Source organism: Myxine glutinosa, chromosome 1 (assembly GCF_964187855.1).
Source record: "Myxine glutinosa chromosome 1, kmMyxGlut1.1, whole genome shotgun sequence".
Taxonomy (NCBI): Eukaryota; Metazoa; Chordata; class Myxini; order Myxiniformes; family Myxinidae; genus Myxine; species Myxine glutinosa.
The window spans coordinates 240808175-240830315 of record NC_136261.1 but is presented as its reverse complement, the minus strand read 5'-3'; the positions used below and the strand labels follow the sequence as shown (position 1 = coordinate 240830315).

Genomic DNA, 22141 nt, shown 5'->3' with positions numbered 1-22141 from the left:
AGAGATCCACACAAGCAAAACACAAACACATTGGCATGGTACAGTGCTGTATTGTACACTGCAAATCAAATGGTGTCTTTCTCCACGCTCTGCTCGTTCCATTGTCTCCGCTTTGCCACTAATATATGCCCATGAACATCCCAGAAGGTCCCTCCCTATGGAAAACTCATTGTAATACGAGACGACACGAGAAGGTTCTGGAATTAAACAAGGCCAGAAACTGCTCAATATAGTCCATATCTGGAAGTTGCCTGACCTTCCCCGGAGTGAATATAATTTCAAAGTTCACCCTTGTCACCTTTTTAGTCTATTCCACGTTTACAATTGACATCTCACCTCTACAAACATTAGTCATATGCAGTATAATAAACAATTCTTTCCATATCGAATCATAAGCATACGAGGACTAACTAACATTGCACTGAACACAATTTACATCGCCGAACAGTTATTCGTAAATAACTTGTGACAAAGATGAATTGACTGCTGCTTTATAGCGACATGATAAACTGAACGCACCTTGCACAATTGGCTGTACAGATAAAGTCATTATGACCCCCCCCCCCCTCCCCAATTAAGATTTAACAATGGATATATATGTATGTATGTATATATTATATATATATATATATATACCGTCATCGGGATATATGGAATACAGTAGATCTGAGAACAGGTGCAAATTCACCAGCAAAAAACACTTTGAATGCAGCATGTGGCTGCTGGTTGCATCATTGTTGAGGACACAGCTGTGCCGCTGATGCAGTGTGCCCTGTTTCCAGGAAGCTATGTCGGTAATGGTTCGTGTATCATAAAAATTAACCTGTTATCTGACCTATTAATAGCAATTAATTTTTGGATGAACTAGCAGGATACCCATTGTGCACTGACAAACTTCCTTTATATGGATTATAGATAAAGGTATTTCCCTTGACAACAATACACAGCTACACAGACAAGGACAGGGTGAAGAAACTACACAAATTATAAAGGACATGATTAATCATACCTAATGTGGACATAATGCACATTTTCTGGTATAAAATCAATTTATCGTTAATGAGAGAATCTTGTTGAACAGTGCTCACACACATACGCACGTACGTGCACACACATGTACAGGTAGTGGACAAAAAATAGAAACACCAATGTAAAGTCACTTAATGTGGCATGGACCACCACGTGCAGCCAGTACGGCCTGTACGCGCTGTGTACCAGTACCATTCTTCCAAGAGAAAGTCAATCAACTCACACCTGTTTAATGGAGGTGGAAAACGCTGTCTCAGGCATTGTTCCAGAATATCCCATAAAGTCTCGATTGGGTTCAGATCTGGTGAATGTTAAGGTCGTGACATATGAATAACATCAGTGTCATGTTCATCAAACCATTGGGTGACAACACGTGCTCTGTGGATAGAGGCATTGGGGGGTGGTGGGGCGGTATCTTATCTTTCAGCCATGCTAGTCATAATTATAGGCAACCACACTTGTGCAGCATTTTTATACATCACCCTAACCATGCTGGGATATTATTTGCTTAATGAACACATGGGTCACACCCATGTGGAAGCCATTGCTTGGTGTCCCTCATTTACCCAGGTGCATCCATTTTTTGTCCACTACCTGTATATGCACACACACACACGAAGGTGGATACTTTCAGATCTGGGGGCGTAGGGGGGCGTGGGGGGGGGGGGATGACCTTGCTCCACATTCTGAAACCTAATACCCCTTCCCATCATTTTAACAGGCAAGGCTAAAAATGCTTTAAAAAACTTGAATAACTTAAATGTTGGCCAAAATAACTGGCTTGTGGATCTTTTCTACCAAATTGAAATGTGCATATAAAGCCTTGTGTGGCAGTGTTCTGTATATGTAAATGTTTTTACACTGCTGATGCATTGCACCAACTGTAGAATTGCTCTCTGAAATTTGAAGAAAGAGGAAGTATTACTGAGTGGTAAGGAATTGACAACCAGCAACTCTCATGAAAACAAGGAGGAGGTGGTTCACAAATGAGAAAAATGCGGCAATGGGGTAACAGAAGAACAAGGATGTATGAATCTACCGAGGCATGAAAAGAAGAGTAGTGACTGAAAGAGGGACAAGGTCCCAGAAGGTGGAGTAAAACTCAGGTGTATAAATCACAAATGTGGACATAATTAGAGAAATATCTTGGGAATTTTGCCAACCAGTCTTTAAGGAGGGACACATTGAGCGTACGTGTCCTTCCGACTCTCAAAGAGATGTTCTGGGTGGATTGCTGTTGCTCATCTTTTCAGAATTGACAGAGAGGGATGCTGCTGCAGTCGGCGTGGTAATGGATGAGAACTATCTTGCACAGAATGCCGTTGTCTGCAAAGTGAAAGCATGGACTTTGGAAGAAGGAAGATAGATCATAGCTGTAAGCCCAGAGCAGGACTGGTATCAGAATACGAACATGAGAGATGTCAGCTTAATGCACGTGAGAGAAGCTCAGGTTGCGAATGTGCCGAAAATATTATGGGGCTCTGCTGAATATCATTATCAGACAGTTTAGAACGCAAGGCAGGCCACCAGATAGCATCAAATGCATGGTGAGAAGACCCTGGCTTCTTGTTTGAGAAGTAAATTCATCCTTGCTTTGTTGACATCGAAGGAGCAGCATGTCCAGGGTGAATATGCTGGGAAGAAGCTAAGTTTATGATCAGAAATCAGTCAATTAGAAAAAGAGATGAGCATTGAGTTAAGGCTGCAAAGATTGATGCCACCATGACTTTGCGTATGACGAGGAGAAAGCTGCCTGGTCTACAGTTGAGAGGTCAGTTATGGGAACATTCTTCTGAGTTAGGGTGACTTTCCATGATCGAGATGGGTGACACATAGAGAATGACTTGGAAAAAATGAGAAAACAGAAAGAAAAAAAAAGAGAAGTAGACATTGGAGGAGTTAAGAGTGGTTCGCAATTTCCCCACCATTGCAGGAAGCGAGCTTATAAGCCAGAGATGGAAAGAGTACAGGAGCTACGGAAGCTCTGAATAGCAGAGGAAGAGAGGAATTATGAACTTCGGCCATAGCGTGATAAGACAATCAATCTTAGCATGAATCGGTTCTATCATGACATTGTCATTCAACAGTGAAGGAACTGATTATTTACATTTACCAGAAAAATGCTTGACCAACTGTCACCAAGTCTTTTGCAGGTGGTGAGTGTTCTTTTATAACGTGGACCTGATGGTTTGCTCAAGTATGTATGTAAGGGAAGAAACACAATGGTTGTGAGCTTTTGGAGAGACTGCAAGTTCCCAATGCTGGGGTTTGTTTTCCAGGGTGAAAGGGAAAACTGCATTCTTGTAATTGTCTCATGAAACTTCCTTTTTAATTTACAGGAGTGAGACTCATGGAAGAGCGAGGAAGAACAGACAGTGAGACAAACATAAAAGGAATGAATGGGCATGACAAGAGGAGAGTGTGGGAAGGTGGACCAGGGAAACACTGAAACGAGCAAGTTATGTGTCAGACACAAGTCTAATGAGGTATTCATTTTAGCTGAGGCCTGCTGAGTTAGGCCAGAGACACAAGAACACGATTTCCATCAGACAAAACCGAAAAGGTACGGATGGATAAGACATGGGAATGGATTAAAAATGTAATTAACAACACAGGGTTGAAATGACAGTACAGATCTGATGTGGGAATCTTAGCTTTGATGAACTTTCATGGGGCAGATAAAAGCCAACGTCAAAAGCGCTCAGACCTGGAATCAGGAGACGGTTCCTGGTCAAAGATCGTTGGACATTGTTGGATCTTCTACCAGGTATGGAATGTTTGGCAACATAGCTGGAAGTGTTACGGTGTGGATTGTTGAAGGGGAGAGACGGAGGGAGGGAGAGGGGGAGATCAATATGGTGTATGGAGAAATAAGAGTCCCTGGAACTATATTTACGTCGAGAGATTAAGAGATAGCAGTCCAGTCATTGGAAGAGATGATGGGTTGCAATCCAGACATGGTAGGTAGTGCTTTAGTGGTTCCTTTTCAATAAAGAAAACTCCAAATAGACAGATACCTTGAAGAGGGCATGATCTGAGAAACCAAGGTGAATTAAGGAACACACGGAGAGACTGACTGAAGGGGGAGTTGGACATGATCCCATCTCACAAAGAAAGGTTGTCATTTGGGAAAAAAATGGATTTGGAATCCAACAGATTGGCCAAGGGCTGAAATATTACACAGGGCCTTGGCTGCAATTCCACTGAATGAGAGAGAAATATTGAGCTTGAGGATTAGTGAAGACACATGGAACACAAAGTAAAGATACAAGTCACTGGTTTTGCTCATCTTGTCCACCCACGTTGATAATCATGTTCCCTTATTTTCACTTCATACTTTGTTGTTTCCCAGGTATGGCTTTCCAATATGGCCAAATGATTTTATGACCCCTTGGTATTTACATACTGTACCTATTTGTGACTGTAACTAGTTGCTTTCGTCCACAGACAAGGAGCGTGTATTCATGAACCCACAAGAAAAGTTGACCAAGTATTGTCCAAAAGAATGGAAGAAGGAAGCCAGTAAGGTAAGTTTATAAATAGAGGCGAAGAAGGTAATATGGACCTCTGAAAGACTTTCCTAACTCCAGCGTCTCATGGGGTAGAACCGTAGAAGGATCATATGTCAGTCTCATTAATCTGCATAGCTTAATGAATCAGACAAATGAAACCCGTTATGAATAAGACCAAAGGTGATTTATGAAAGCACCCATAGATATATAATATTGGAAATGATTAATGCAACAGTGAGCAAAAATGGAATTAACAACAAAAAATATTTGAATGCCATCTCTTTGTATATCAAAATGAACAAAAAGAATACGCACATCTACCAAAAAAACACAATGTGTGCTTGTGTATTTGTTTGTGCGATGTCTGTCCCCCTTCATAAAGGTAGGTTTTAAAGGCTTTGAGTAGCACTTTAGGAGGGATTTGAGTGGGGGGGGTTTAATGAGCAATCTTTGAACACGGCTATGTGTCCACCAGTTAAAAGAGCTGAAAGACTCCGAGGACCCAAAAGACCCCGAGGACCCAAAAGACCCCGAGGATCCAAACAACCACGAGGACCCAATGGACACCAAAGACCCAAAATAACCCAAAGACCCAAAATACCCAAAGAACCTAGAAGACTCAAGGACCCAAAAGACCCAATGAGCCAGAGAAACCCAAGGACCCAGAAGACCCCAAGGGCTCTGATGACCCAAAAGACCCCGAGGATCCAAAAGACCAAAAATACCCCGAAGACCCAAAAGACCCTTAAATACCACAAAGATACCAAAGACTAAAAAGACTCTGAAGACCCAATTGACCCCAAAGACTCAAAATACCTCAAAGACCGATAAAGACCCTTAATACCCAAAAGACTCAAAATACACCAAAGACTGAAAAGACCCCGAAGTCCCAAAATACCCAGAATACCCTTAAAGACCCCGAACCCCTGAAATATCCCAAAGACCCCGAAGACCCAAAATATAGAAAAGATCCAGAAGACCATTAAAGACCAAAAAGACCTCAAAAACCAAAAAGACCCAGAGGAACCAAAAGACCCTGAAGACCCTTAAATACTCCGAGGACCTAATGGACTCCAAAAACCTAAATTATTCCTAAGACTGAAAACATCCAAAAGACCCTTAAATACCCTGAACACCAAGAGGACCCAAAAGACTCAAATGACCCAAAAGACCCAGAGGACCCAAAAGACTCAAATGACCCAAAAGTCCCCGAGGAAACTGAAGGCGCAAAACACCCAAAATATGAGTAACTAGAACTGCCACTTTATAACTGCTGACAGTGATTCCAGGTCTGAATTCCAGGAACACACAAATCCACGTTTCCTTCGCCTTCCCGCTTTCGCATTATTATTTTTTTCACCATAAATTTATGCCTAGATGATGCTCAATAAATTTCATCCTGAAAAAACGAATGCTGACAGAAGGGACGCCCAGCTCAACGCCCATCAACTAATGCCGACAGATTGGATGCCCAGCTTAACGCCCATCAACTAATGCCGACAGATTGGATGCCCAGCTTAACGCCCATCAACCAATTCCGATGCTGGGCATCCAATCTGTCGGCATTAGTTGATGGGCGTTAAGCTGGGCATCCAATCTGTTGGCATTAGTTGATGGGCGTTAACCTGGGCATCCAAATGTCGGCATTAGTTGATGGGCGTTAAGCTGGGCATGCAATCTGTCGGCATTAGTTGATGGGCTTTGAGCTGGGCATCCAATCTGTCGGCATTAGTTGATGGGCGTTTAGCTGGGCATCCAATCTGTCGGCATTAGTTGATGGGCGTTGAGCTGGGCATCCAATCTGTCGGCAATAGTTGATGCGCGTTGAGCTGGGCATCCAATCTGTCAGCATTAGTTGATGCGCGTTGAGCTGGGCATCCAATATGTCGGTATTAGTTGATGCGCGTTGAGCTGGGCATCCAATATGTCGGTATTATTTGATGCACGTTGAGCTGGGCATCCAATATGTCGGTATTAGTTGATGCGCGTTGAGCTGGGCATCCAATCTGTCGGCATTAGTTGATGCGCGTTGAGCTGGGCATCCAATATGTCGGTATTAGTTGATGGGGGTTGAGCTGGGCATCCAATCTGTCGACATTAGTTGATGGGCGTTAAGCTGGGCATCCAATCTGTCGGCATTAGTTGATGGGCGTTGAGCTGGGCATCCAATCTGTCGGCATTAGTTGATGGGCGTTGAGCTGGGCATCCAATCTGTTGGCATTAGTTGATGGGCGAACCTGGGCATCCAATCTGTTGGCATTAGTTGATGGGCGAACCTGGGCATCCAATCTGTCGGCATTAGTTGATGGGCGTTGAGCTGGGCATCCAATCTGTCGGCAATAGTTGATTGGCGTTGAGCTAGGCATCCAATCTGTCGGCATTAGTTGATGGGCGTTGAGCTGGGCATCCAATCTGTCAGCATTAGTTGATGGGCGTTGAGCTAGGCATCCAATCTGTCGGCATTAGTTGATGGGCGTTGAGCTGGGCATCCAATCTGTCGGCATTAGTTGATGGGCGTTGAGCTGGGCATCCAATCTGTCGGCATTAGTTGATGGGCGAACCTGGGCATCCAATCTGTCGGCATTAGTTGCCCAGCTTAACGCCCATCAACTATTGCCGACAGATTGGATGCCCAGCTTAACGCCCATCAACTAATGCCGACAGATTGGATGCCCAGCTTGACGCCCATCAACTAATGCCAACAGATTGGATGCCCAGCTCAATGCCCATAAACTAATGCCGACAGATTGGATGGCCAGCTTAACGCCCATCAACTAATGCCGACAGATTGGATGCCCAGCTCAACGCCCATCAACTAATGCCGACAGATTGGATGCCCAGCTCAACGCCCATCAACTAATGCCGACAGATTGGATGCCCAGCTCAACGCCCATCAACTAATGCCGACAGATTGGATGCCTAGCTCAACGCCCATCAACTAATGCCGACAGATTGGATGCCCAGCTCAACGCCCATCAACTAATGCCGACAGATTGGATGCCCAGCTTAACGCCCATCAACTAATGCCAACAGATTGGATGCCCAGCTCAACGCCCATGAACTAATGCTGACAGATTGGATGCCCAGCTCAACGCCGATCAACTAATGCCGACAGATTGGATGCCCAACTTAACGCCCATCAACTAATGCCGACAGATTGGATGCCCAGCTCAACGCCCATCAACTAATGCCGACAGATTGGATGCCCAGCTTAACGTCCATCAACTAATGCCGACAGATTGGATGCCCAGCTCAACGCCCATCAACTAATGCCGACAGATTGGATGCCCAGCACAACGCCCATCAACTAATGCCGACAGATTGGATGCCCAGCTTAACGCCCATCAACTAATGTCGACAGATTGGATGCCCAGCTCAACCCCCATCAACTAATACCGACATATTGGATGCCCAGCTCAACGCGCCTCAACTAATGCCGACAGATTGGATGCCCAGCTCAACGCGCATCAACTAATACCGACATATTGGATGCCCAGCTCAACGCGCATCAACTAATACCGACATATTGGATGCCCAGCTCAACGCGCATCAACTAATGCTGACAGATTGGATGCCCAGCTCAACGCGCATCAACTAATGCCGACAGATTGGATGCCCAGCTCAACGCCCATCAAATAATGCCGACAGATTGGATGCCCAGCTCAACGCCCATCAAATAATGCCGAGAGATTGGATGCCCAGCTCAACGCGCATCAAATAATGCCGACAGATTGGATGCCCAGCTCAACGCGCATCAACTAATGCCGACAGATTGGATGCCCAGCTCAACGCCCATCAACTAATGCCGAGAGATTGTATGCCCAGCTCAACGCGCATCAACTAATGCCGACAGATTGGATGCCCAGCTCAACGCACATCAACTAATGCCAACAGATTGGATGCCCAGCTCAACGCCCATCAACTAATGCCGACAGATTGGATGCCTAGCTCAACGCCCATCAACTAATGCCGACAGATTGGATGCCTAGCTTAACGCCCATCAACTAATGCCGACAGATTGGATGCCCAGCTTAACGCCCATCAACTAATGCGACAGATTGGATGCCTAGCTCAACGCCCATGAACTAATGCTGACAGATTGGATGCCCAGCTCAACGCCCATCAACTAATGCCGACAGATTGGATGCCTAGCTCAACGCCCATCAACTAATGCCGACAGATTGGATGCCCAGCTCAACGCCCATCAACTAATGCCGACAGATTGGATGCCCAGCTCAACGCCCATCAACTAATGCCGACAGATTGGATGCCCAGCTCAACGCCCATCAACTAATGCCGACAGATTGGATGCCTAGCTCAACGCCCATCAACTAATGCCGACAGATTGGATGCCTAACTCAACGCCCATCAACTAATGCCGACAGATTGGATTCAATCGCTCGCACCACGCCGACACGAGTTTACCTCAGCGATTTATTAAAAAATATAAAACGAAGTCTTTGCTTTGCTTGAAGGCACAAATCGTCATTCGCAATGAAAATAGCAAATCCCATTAAATCTGACCATACACTTCGAGTTCCAAAGTGCAGCATTTAATTTGTATAATATCATAAAATAATGCAACATGACAAGAAATGCGGCAAAAAAATGGCAGACGTTTTCCTTCCCAATCGCTGTGACGACGCCGACACAAGTTTGTTATCTGAAACAATATATATACTACAAAGGTGGAGACAAATGCGCACCTCCTCTCCCCATACACACACACACACACACACACACACACACACACACACACTAATCCACATCCACACACAAACATATATATATATACACACACACACACACACACACACACACACACACGCACACTAATCCACATCCACACACACCCACACACAAACATCCACACTCACACACAAACATATACACACACACACATACACACACATACACACACACACACACACACAAACATCCACACTCACACACAAGCATATACACACTTACACATACAAACAGACATCCACACATCCACACACATGCACACACACTGACACACACATACACACACGCACATACACACACGCACATCCACACACACGCACATCCACACACACGCACATCCACACACACACACATCGACACACACGCACATCCACACACACGCACGCACATCCACACACGCACACCCACACACACGCACATCCACACACACACACATCCACACACACGCACATCCACACACATGCACATCTACACACACGCACATCCACACACACGCCCATCCACACACACACGCCCCCACACACACACACACATCCACACACACACACACACACATCCACACACACACACACACATCCACACACACGCACATCCACACGCACACACACTAACATGCACATCCACACACACACACACATCCACACATACACAAACATATACACACATACACATACACACACATACATACAGACATCCACACACGCACACCCACACACACGCACATCCACACACACGCACATCCACACACATGCACATCCACACACACGCACATCCACACACACGCCCATCCACACACACACACACACACACACACACACACTCACATCCACATGCACACATCCACACACGCACATCCACACACACACACATCCACACACACACATCCACACACACATCCACACGCACACACACTAACACGCACATCCACACACACACACACACACATCCACACACACACAAACATATACACACATACACATACACACACATACATACAGACATACACACACACACACACACACACACACACACACACACACACACACACACACACATACAGACACGCACACACACACAAACACACTGGTGGACATTTCCTGCACACATCTTTATTCACAGCACATAGCATGCATGGGTCTAGTACCGTCGGGTTATTTCAGTGGCTGTTTGACCGATTATGTTCAATTAAACCCCCAACATTCCATGAAAAGAGAAAATAGAATTGAAATCCGAGCTAAGACAAGGACGTACGGCCAGTCTGCCAGAATCGCGCCAAGTGAAAAATGAAATAATTACCCCCTCGCCACCTGAGGTAACTCGGTAAAAGTTTATCCAATTTGCACCAGGTTTGTGGTATTCGAGTGTTTACACCCCCGATCCACACCAATTTCGAAAACCAAATTCAAATCCGAGCGAAAACAAACCTGTAGGACCGGCCTGCACTAATCACGCCAAGTGAAAATTAAGGCACGGCCCTCAGCAAAGGCGCAATTTCTTTATTTGATGAAAAACTAAAAACTACAAATCCCACAAACCTCCAACTTACCTTATTCTTCTCCTCGTGTTCTTATCTCTCTAAATCACCAAGGGTAAGCGAAGCTGCGACGCAGGAAACCAATCAGTTACCTGGCCTGAGAAAAAAAGTGTTGCGTTTCTTCTTCTTTCAACAATAATGACTTCTAGCTTCCAGGCCGTACAACCAATCATGTTGAAATTTTAAGCACTTATTCTCGTTGATGCGAGCTACATTACATTAAAATTTCAAGTCTATCAATGCAGCGGTTCAAGAGATAGAAGATTTTTTAAAAAATCCGTTCAATTATTTATTGCGGCCAAACCATGCGACTTATCGAAACTTCCCAAGTAACGTTTTAACCTCCCCACATGGGGAACGTTTGTGTAAAGTTTCCACTCAATATCTTCAAAGATTAAGGAGGAGATAGGATTAAGGTTTATGCTTGAAAACATCATAACTTGTAAACGATGCGACGTACGACGTTGTCATGCGGAAACTTCGTCTTGGGCATGCGATTGTACATGCAAAGTTTGGGCTCGATCTGTTCAGCCGTTGCAGAGAAAAAGGGGTTTTAGTGTTTTTCACGAAAAACAATTTGGCGGCCGAACCATGTGATGTATGACATCGAAATTTATTGCATTCTGCATTTTTTTTCACATAGGTCATGTTAAAAAAACATCATTTTCGTGGCATCAAGGGGCCTATTTGTCGAATTCTAACTTTGTAACGTTAGCACTTTTAATATCCTAAATAAACATGTTTTTGGTCCCATTGCAGAGTTCTTTAGAATGAGCCAAGACTCAATTTTTTCCATTGAGCCGTTTCGGAGTGATAGAGGGGCAAAGTTGAAGGTGTTTTCCAAGATGGTGCCTTTCCAAGACGTGACCTATGATGTCATAATTAGCACGAAAAAAATTATACATGTCTCGCCAATGACTTGGTGAGAATTTTGTGCCAATCGGACCAACGGTTGCTGAGAACATTAATTTTGTGGAAGAAGACATAAGCACATTTGAACGACTTGTGGAAGAAAAAGAAAAACTCCAGGAAAAACAACAGGTATTCCTCTGCATTTCAATGCAGAGGAAACCTAATTATGACTCTTCTGTTGGAAATGTAGATGGTGACTTGCAAACTGAGCCTCAAGGGTGGTGTACAGAAGCGTTTTTGTTTTAAATAACAATAAATACAAGAAACAGGGAGGTGAAATTCACTGCACGTGATGTGCAGCATGTGCAGAGTAAAACAAGTGTTCATCTACGTGAGTAGAATGTCTAATAAATGAAGAAGATATAAGCACATTTGTCTGTCTCCCTTCAAAAGTACAATTTGAGTAGGGTTTTATTGGCTAATCTTTTAGCACGATTGTGTGTTCACCTCACTCCATTTTTGGGGGTAGATAAATTCAAAAAACATTTTCCATAAAAGAGAAATTACATCTCTTCAAACTGGAACTGTAGATGGTGGCTTGCAAATCGAGCCTCAAGGGCGGTGTACAGAAGCGTTGTTTTAAAAAAACAATAAATACAAGAAGCAGGGAGGTCAAATTCGCTGCACATGATGTGTAACCTGCGTAGAGTAAAACGAGTGTTCTTTTACATCTGTAGGATGTCTAATAAATAAAAAAGATATAAGCACACCTGACGTTCGGCCGATGCTTCAGACTTTGGAATTCAGTACCCTCGAATAAACTTTTCCAACCAGTCATTTTTGGCGGGCTTTATACTAGTATGTTAATAGTAACCTCCTCCACCGAAGGTGGATGGAGGTTATGTTTTCACCCTTGTTTGTCTGTCTGTTTGTGAACAGGATATTTCAAAAAGTTGACGTATTCAGACAAAACTTGGTGGAGAGGTTAGGTGTGTGACTAGGAAGAATTGAATCTATTTTGATGAAGATTCGAATCTGGCCCCAGATACTAGATTTTTTTAAATTCTCCAAGTGATTATATTCACCATTAAGAGATCGGGCCAAAAACGATATATAGCATGATATTTCAAAAAGGTGTGGACTAATTATAACAAACCTTGGCGGATGAGTTTATTAGGTGACAAGAACAAGCCGATTACATTTTGGTTTAAGTCTGAATCCAGATCCGGCCTATCAGTGGGATGTAAACCATAAACTGTTCAGCCTGGTGGAGGTATGCGCTCTCCTGTGATTGGCTATAGTGGCAATAATCAATTGGGCTATAATCATTGGCTCTAATCAAATTGGCTATAATCAAAAAGTGGCACCCCAGCATAAAGCCAATAAAAGTACAGGCAGTTACGCTCTGCTCTGTTGAATCCTGTGAAGTAGCACATGGCACGTATGCAGAATCAAACGTTTTGTTGTTGGACACTTCATGAGAAAAATTGTAGCAAGAGTTGTTCATCTACCAGCTAAGGTTGTCTGGAAAATACTGAAGAGGGTATTGTCATGTGGACTGCTCAGTTAAGACCGAGAATAAGCCACAGATGGAATCGAGCGTTAATGAAGGCGTTCAGTTCAATTGATGGCGGATGATAAGCGAGGAGGAGGAGGAATACTGACTCACTTGGACGGCCGGCGCAGGCGTCTTCACCCTGCAAATTAACTCAACCTGAGGCGGAATTAAAGTGTACAAAAATAAGATTTATTAAACGGAACCCAAGAACAAGAACGCGACGGTAACTAAATTACCTAAATCGGGACATCCCCACACCAGACTTAAACACAAACACAAGGGAGAATTTATGAAAGGAACCGCGTTGTGTGGGTGTGTGCTGGGCTTATCTCAATGGCTGGAGTATGTCAGGGATCGTCAGGCTTGAGCACGTCGTCCGATCGCAGCTCCGGTGTTAGTGGGCAGAAGGTCTCGATGCACCCCTGCTCGCGCGCTGCTAGGCCAACGTACGCTGCTGCTTGGCAAGCCTCGTCTGCACGCTCGTCGCTCGCATGCGAGGTCACATACGCGAATGCAGGGAAGGAGGATTGTCAGCGCTCCACCGTCTCTCCACCGTCCTTCGTCACCCAACAAGCAAGGGTCCAAACGGGAAATGGTCCAATGCAACAAGGGAAGAGAAGAGGAAGAGAGCGTCCAGGGTAAGCAGAAGGTCCAAGCGCAAGAGGGAAAATGTCGGTCTCTTTTCACTTTTTATCAACCTCTTGTGATGTCATCTCTCTCTCTCTGCCAATCCCTGCCGGCCAACATCACAGGCTCAATTCTCCACCAATGGCAGCTTCACTTCTCTCTCATGACATCCATCGGTGGCCAATCAGTTCTTGCTTCCTTCCACCTTCCTTCCACAAATCAGTGGCCAGCTTCTTGCCACTGCCTTGACCAATCACAAGCTTCATCCTGCCTCGTCTCCCTATTGGTGGTGTCTTGTCCCATCATGTGATCTCCCCAACAAACCTTTTCACCAATCCTTCATGGGGTGGGCGTGGCCTCTGTCTGCCCGAGCAATGTGTGTCTGCCAAGTCGGGGTTGTCCTGCCCAAGTGCGTCATCTGGGTTCCGGTTAGTGTTATTGTGGGGGGGGGGGGGGTTAATTAGTGTGTGCACTGATGGGGATGGATTCCTAACTAGTGTCTATGGTGCATTACCATAGGGGACACAGGTATGATCACAGAGGGAACGACATACAAGGGAATTTTACCCTTATGCCCTAATACAGTTAACAAGCCCCAGCCCCCCCCCCCACCCCCTCTGTCACGGGGACGAATATACACTTAAACCGAACAAACTACCTAAACAGACTTATTACATGTGGGGTTCCCTATCACGACAACCGGAGCATGATACCTACACAGATCTACCTGATCTATATATCACTACCCCAATATTCATAACAGTATATTAAACTGCCAATATTAATATTAAATGTGGAGAGAGCCAAAATTCGACAAAAATGATTTGCTGAAATATTCATGGTGATTTTATTTGGTAAAGAATAGATGAGGAACTATGACATATCAAGCCTTGTGTTGACTAAACAGTTAAGGTGGCTGGCTTAAGATCCTAGGGTCTTGAGTTTGTGCCCCATCAGTGCCATTATATAACAACAGTTGACTGTCATACTTCTGAGGTCCTCAAAATGGGACGCTGCATCAGCAGCACAGCAGCACTCCAAGCAACGATGCAACCAGCAGCCACAGGCTGCATACAAAATGAATAATAGGACAAAGCTTACCAGTTGCCTTTTTGTATACAAGGTCAAGGCTTGTGGATGAGCAAAACATATAATGGAACAGGACGCAACAGAACAAAAGGAACAATAGAGAGACGGAGGAGGGTGTAGACCAACAGTGGGGTTGAAGAACAAAGTAGAGGGAGACTTGGAGAAATAAAGGGTGTGGGGAGGAATGAGGGGTATGACAGGAAACAGTGGAAATTTGGAAGAAGGTGGGTTTGGTGCAGGGGGGGAATTAACAGGGGTAGAAAAGAATGTGGCGGGCATGGTTTTGGATGATCTGAGATGGTAGCGAACTGCTGTCTTAAACTGCCTCCTTTCCGGTCTTGCATCCTCCGCTCTGTCCCCATGCCCCCCAGGTTTCTGCAGGGCATATGTGTTCCACCATCAACCCCCTTCTGGTGAAACTCCCAAAATTCTGAATCACTGTTCACCTCCATTCGTTTGTTCCTCTTCTTGATTGGGAATCCAACTTGATTTGAAGGGAAAAATGCGATTGAAGAGAATGTGGAAATTAGTTCCATTGGCAGGAAAGAGGAGGAACAAACGAGTGGAGGTGAACAGTGATTCAGAATTTTCGGAGTTTCACCAGACGGGGGTCGATGGTGAAACACATATGCCCTGCAGAAACCTGGGGGGCTTGGGGACAGAGCGGAGGATGCAAGACCGAAAAGGAGGCAGTTTAAGACAGAGAGCCCACTGACCTGATATGGGAAACTGATAGATCCCCTTAGACTCAGCTTCATCGCAGGAGATTCCAATAATGGTAAAGGCCTTGGTTTCCACGGCTTCAAGCTGAGCACGGTCTGAGGCAGAGACACCAGCCCAGAGGGACGAGCAGTACTCCCTCAAGCTGTGGACGAAGGCCTTGTAGGTGGACAGGAGTTCAGGTGTGCCAAAGAAGGACCTTGTATGATGGAGGATTGCCAGACTGTTTTTGGAGACCAAATTAGAAATGCAACATTTTGATGTTATATTTCAACACAGTGATATACATATTGGCAGAAAGTACTCTCAATGGATGTGTAGCTGCTGGAGAACCGTTGGTAGTAGAAGGAAACCAAGCAAAAAAAGGGCAAAATGATCATCAACATTTCAAAAACAGTGATTTGAGAAAAACTGGAGACATGTTATTTTGACAGGGGAATCCAATTTGGAATTGTTTGTCAACAATTAACTCCAGTTTGTTTTAAGATGAAAAGGACAATGGTATCTTCGTCAGTATACTGTACATCATCTGCTGCGGAGCATGGCAGACAATCACAATGAGTTTGAGGCTGCATCTCAGAGCCAACATTGTAAATCATATTTTGTTGGTGAACCAACAACTCGCCATCGGCCATCTACCACGGAGATGGTGTCTCCGGAAAAAAACACCCAATTGCGGTGGGAAAATTTATTTTGGTTCAAGGTAGGTGAAACGCCCTCAACAATTTCCTTCATCGGTGAAGTGGAGATGGAAATCACAATGGATGTCCATCACTTTGACGGGTGGGGTTGGGGCCCGTCAACTTTTCCCTTTGGTGGGCATTGTTGTGGATGCTTTATTTTCCTTCTTGTTTTTCATTCATTAGTCAGGTCACATTCGCCTTTTGCCAGGTCTTAAGGGACTGCCAGTGGTAACATGTAACCCACTGCTACCTGCCACATGGTTGGGTTGTTGGTGACGAGTTGAACCAGCAACTGTTGTTGAGCCAACAATTACAAGCAGGTTCTGATTTATCATGACATTCCTTCAGGATCACAACATCACAAGTCAACTGGTGATCACTCATCTTCTAAGACAATGACCCAGGGCACACAGCAAATGTATCTTATTATAATAGAGCAAACGTAAATGGTTATGTCGTTATGTATGTTTATATGCGACCAAAACGTCTTCTTCTTCTTCAAATAAAATTAAGATAAACACCCTCTTAATTAACCCTCTTAATTACGTTTAGACGACTGAGACAAAACGTCTTTTTCTTCTTCATATAAAATTAAGATAAACACCCTCTTAATTAACCTTCTTAATTACGTTTAGACTGCTGAGACCCCTCAGACCTTTGACGACCCTTTAATTCCCCCAATACCCTTAAGACAACCAAAATCACTGAAGACACAAAATACCCTTAAAGATCCAGAATACCCCAAAGACCCAAAACACCCCAAAGACCCAAAATACCCTTGAAGGCCCTGAGGCTCAAAAAGACACAATTGGCCCTGAGGATCCAAAAGACATTGAAGTCCCAAACCACCCTGAAGACCCACAACACCCCAAATACCCAAAATACCCCGAAGACCCAAAACACCCTGAAGACCCAACACAACCTGAAGACCACAAAGACCCTGAAGACCCAGAATAACCCGAAGACCCAAAATACCCCAAAGACCCAAAACACCCCAAACACCCCAAACACCCAAAAGACCCCGAAGACCCAAAGACCCCAAAGACCCAAAACACCCTGAAGACCCAAAACACCCTGAAAATCATAAATACCCTTAAATACCCTGAAGACCCCAAAGAACCTAAAGACCCAGAAAACCCCAAACCCAGAAAACCCAAAAGAACCCAAAGACCCAAAAGACCCCAAAGACCCAGAAGACCCCAAACCCAAAAAATACAAAAGACCCCAAATACCCAAAAGACCCCAAACACCCAAAACACCCCGAAGACCCAAAACAACCTGAAGACCAAAAAGACCCAGAAGACCCAAAATACCCTGAAGACTCAAAACACCCTGAAGACCCAAAACACCCTGAATACCAGAAATACCCTTAAATACCCTGAAGACCCCAAATAACCTGAAGACACAGAAGACCCCAAACCCAGAAAACCCCAAAGAACCCAAAAGACCCCAAAGACACAGAAGACCCCAAACCCCAAAAACCCAAAAGATCCCAAAGATCCAAAAGACCCCAAAGACTCTTGAAGACCCAGAGGAACCAAAAGACCCTGAAGACCCAAAAGCCCCTGAAGTCACAAAATAACCTGAAGACCGAAAAGACACCAATGACCCAAAAGACCCAAAATACCCAAAAGACCCAGAAGACCCCAAATAGCACAAAGACCCAAAACACCCCGAAGACCCAAAACACCCTGAAGACCCAAAACACCCCGAAGACCCAAAACACCCCAAAGACCAAAAAGACAACGAAAACCCAAAATAACCTGAAGACCCAAAACGACCCTTAAGACCAAAAACACCCCAAATACCTAAAAGATCCTGAAGACCCAAAAGACCATGGAGACCAAAAAGACCCCGAAGATCAAAAACACCCTGAAGACCCAAAACACCCTGACTACCGTTTGGACCCAAAATACCATTAAATACCCCGAAGAACCAAAATACCCCAAATACTCTTAAAGACTCAGAGGAAACAAAAGACCCTTAAGACCCAAAAGCCCCAAAATACAATTAAAGGCCCTGAGGCTCAAAAAACCCACATGGCCCCGAAGACCTAAAAGACCCCGAAGACCCAAACCATCCCGAAGACCCAAAACACCCCAAAGACCCAAAATACCCTGAAGACCCAGAAGACCCAAAACACCCTGGAGACCCAAAACAACCTGAAGACCACAAATACCCTTAAAGACCCTGAAGACGCCAAAGACCCAAAACACCCCAAAGACCCAAAATACCCCAAAGACCCAAAACACCCTGAAGACCCAAAACAACCTGAAGACCACAAAGACCCTTAAAGACCCTTGAAGACCCAGAAGACCCCAAATAACCAGAAGATCCAAAATACCAATAAGACCCAAAACACCCCAAACACCCAAAATACCCCAAAGACCCAAAGACCCCGAAGACCCAAAACACCCCAAATACCCAAAAGACCGGAAGACCCAAAAGACCCCAAAGACCCGGTAGACCCAAAAGACCCCGAAGACCCAGAAGACCCAAAACACCCTGAAGACCACAAATACCCTGAAGCCCACAAAGACCCTTAACTACCATGAAGACCCCAAAGAGCCAAAACACCCCAAAGACCCAAAATACCCTTGAAGGCCCTGAGGCTTAAAAATACCCTGAAGACTCAAAACACCCCGAAGACCCGGAAGACCCCAAACCCAAAAAACCCAAAAGACTCCGAAGATCCAAAAGACACCGAGGACTCTTGAAGACCCAGAGGAACCAAAATACCCTTAAAACCCAAAAGCCCCTGAAGACCAAAAAGACACCAATGACCCAAAATACCCAAAAGACCCTGAAGACCCCAAATACCCCAAAGACCCAAAACACCCCGAAGACCCAAACCACCCCGAAGACTCCGAAGACCCAAAACACCCTGAAGACCAAAAAGACCATGAAGACCCAAAAATAGCGTGAAGACCCAAAAAGACCCTAAAGACCCAAAACTCCCTGAATACCTAAAAGACCCTGAAGACCCAAAAGATCCCGAAGACCCAAAAAGACCCTGAAGACCCAAAAGACCCCGAAGATCAAAAACACCCTGAAGACCCAAAACACCCTGAAGACCGTTTGGACCCAAAATACCATTAAATACCCTGAAGAACCAAAATACCCCAAATACTCTTAAAGACCCAGAGGAAACAAAAGACCCTGAAGACCCAAAACACCCTGAAATTTGGACCCAAAATACCATTAAATACCCCGAATAACCAAAATACCCCAAATACTCTTAAAGACCCAGAGGAAACAAAAGACCCTGAAGATCCAAAACACCCTGAAGACCGTTTGGACCCAAAATACCATTAAATACCCCGAAGAACCAAAATACCCCAAATACTCTTAAAGACCAAGAAGAAACAAAAGACCCTTAAGACCTAAAAGCCCCTGAAGACACCGAAGACCCAAACCCCCCCAAATGCCCTTAAAGACCCAGAGGATCCAAAATACCCTGAAGACGCAAATGGCCCTGAAGACCCAAAACACCATTAAGACCCAAAAGACACCAAAATGGTCAAAGATGCCTATCCCTCTGAAACGACGTATGGTGATGTGCGCGGAGCGAACCGCGGAATTGCGTAGCGCACCGAGTCACGCTAGTTACAGTATACTAAAAAACATGGCTTTGTCTGTATAAAGTACAGATACTGTATGAACATAACTGAAGCAAAAGAGCTTGTAGAGGAACTGAAATGTTCACAGGATGAATGCGGATAACACAAGACGTTTCGGAGAATATTTCACTATTGGATATTGAGAAACTGTCTCGCAGCACCAAAACAAGATGTGAGGCTCTGTAACGCAGTGGACTCGCTTACAATGTGATAGCACGTTGTCGTTTCTTTGATATTTGCTTTTCTTTCATCTATTCTATATCTGTTGTAATATATTCTTCATTTATTATATAATTGCAGAATTATATATTTTTGATCCCTGGTGTTGGGCTAGCGGCTAGGGTGCCAGCTTTAGGATATCCTAGGATCCTGGGTTCGAAATCCCGGTCGATCGCTGAATTAACGCCAGGGGGGTTGACTCAGCCTAGCCTGTTCATCCTTCCGAGGTCGGCTAATTGAGTACCAGTTCACTGGTAATTCCCTGCTTGTCGTAAAAGGCGACAAAAAGGGTTGGCGGCAGGAAGGGCATCCGGCCGTAAAACATTGCTTCAAAAAGGGGACCAAAAAAACAACAACAACCACAGTGCCCGAAAAAGGCCAACCCCCACTTTGCGGGGAAAAATGGCCTCTAAAGGTTTTTTTTAATTATTATTATATAATTTCAATGATTCGTTAGTTGTAACTCCAATTTTGGGTATTTCTTGTGATTCTAATTTCCATTGCAATTTCCATTTGGGTATATTATATATTTTTTCTCAAGCCAGTAATTACTCCCCGAGGACAAATTTTACCCGAATATTCACTCCAAGTCAACGATTATGTTTGAAAGGAAAAGCCAGCAATTGCATGATTTGCTCTGATAAGGTCGTCTCTTAATTTGAATCAACATGGATGGGAAATCTCAAATGACCAGCATTCAGTTGTTGCCATATTTTTTATAATCGTGCATCAACAACAGGGGTGGAGTCCAACTTGAAGTTGTTTTGCAATTTGGAAGGGTGGTGGAAGTGTGGGGGGAAAAAAGGGAGACCCACTGACAACCAATATAATGGAAAAAAAACGCCACACACAAAAAACAATGACACATCTGTACAAGAAATCTGGACTCCTCCATTAACAGGAAACAAGCATTCACTTGTCACTCATTTTGCCGACACACACTGCCTGATCATCCAGAAAATAGAAAACAAACAAGTACAGATGCATTCAAAGTACACCGCCCCTATTCCAAATAAATAAATAACATCCTCCAGCGCGGCACATAGAGATGGTACTGAGCAGGAGAGGTGTACAATAATTGATTGATTAATTGCATAATTTAAAATCAATAAATTGTAATCGTAAAATAATTTCTCAATATATTGGCCAATAGCATTCCTTAACCACCAGTGTTTCATCCGAAGCTGTAACTTTTAGAAAACGAAATAAGTCATTAATCAAAAAAATAATTAATTAATTAATCAAAAAATAATTAATCGATTTATTAATTAATCAACAAATCAAAAATACCCTTTATAGCCAAATCACTTGGTTATTATGGTGTCCACATATCAGCTTCCCAACTCAAAAGGTGCCTGAGATATTGTCCAGATGAGAAAGGAAATAAATAAGTACTTAATTCATCAATAATAATTACATGTAAGTAATTGAAAAATTAATTGACTAATCAAAAAACAAAACATATGGTTTTTGCCAAAGCAGGTTCTCACTATTGTGCCAAAATTTCAGCTTGCGAGCACAAAGGATACCTGAAATATCGCCTGGACAAACAAACAAACAAACACGAAAACAAAAAAACGGAGTGAAAACTGAGTACTCCCATTCAAGACATGTCATCGCCGGGTCCCCTTCAGTGCCCGGCGATGACATCATGCAGCGCCTGGAGATGGAATATAAAAGGAGCAGTGTACAACAAAATCAAAGTAAAGAGAAGAAGGATTAGAGATGCCAGCAAAAAGGAACTCTCATGGTGACAAAGCAAGGAGATGCTGCAGAACAAAGTTCTCTTCCAGGTTCTGAAGGCTCAATTATTGTAAGGTGTTGTATTCATCACCACCTTGCCAAGAAGTTAGAAAAGTCAGCTTTTTATAATGCACAAAATAGGAACAAATAATTCAAGGAGCGTTGGGGGAGTTTGTCCAAAGAAGCATGAAATCGACATATTTTAA

The 22141-nt window shown here is 44.1% G+C and overlaps 1 protein-coding gene across 1 annotated transcript in view; it reads left to right on the top strand.

The window, feature by feature from the left end:
• Positions 1 to 22141, top strand: part of FRMD6 (FERM domain containing 6) — a gene marked incomplete in the record, with an annotated part of 358089 nt that overhangs the window by 73631 nt on the left and 262317 nt on the right. The window contains 1 exon segment of the mRNA XM_078785433.1: positions 4477 to 4556. Coding sequence (XP_078641559.1) covers positions 4477 to 4556 — 80 coding nt within the window.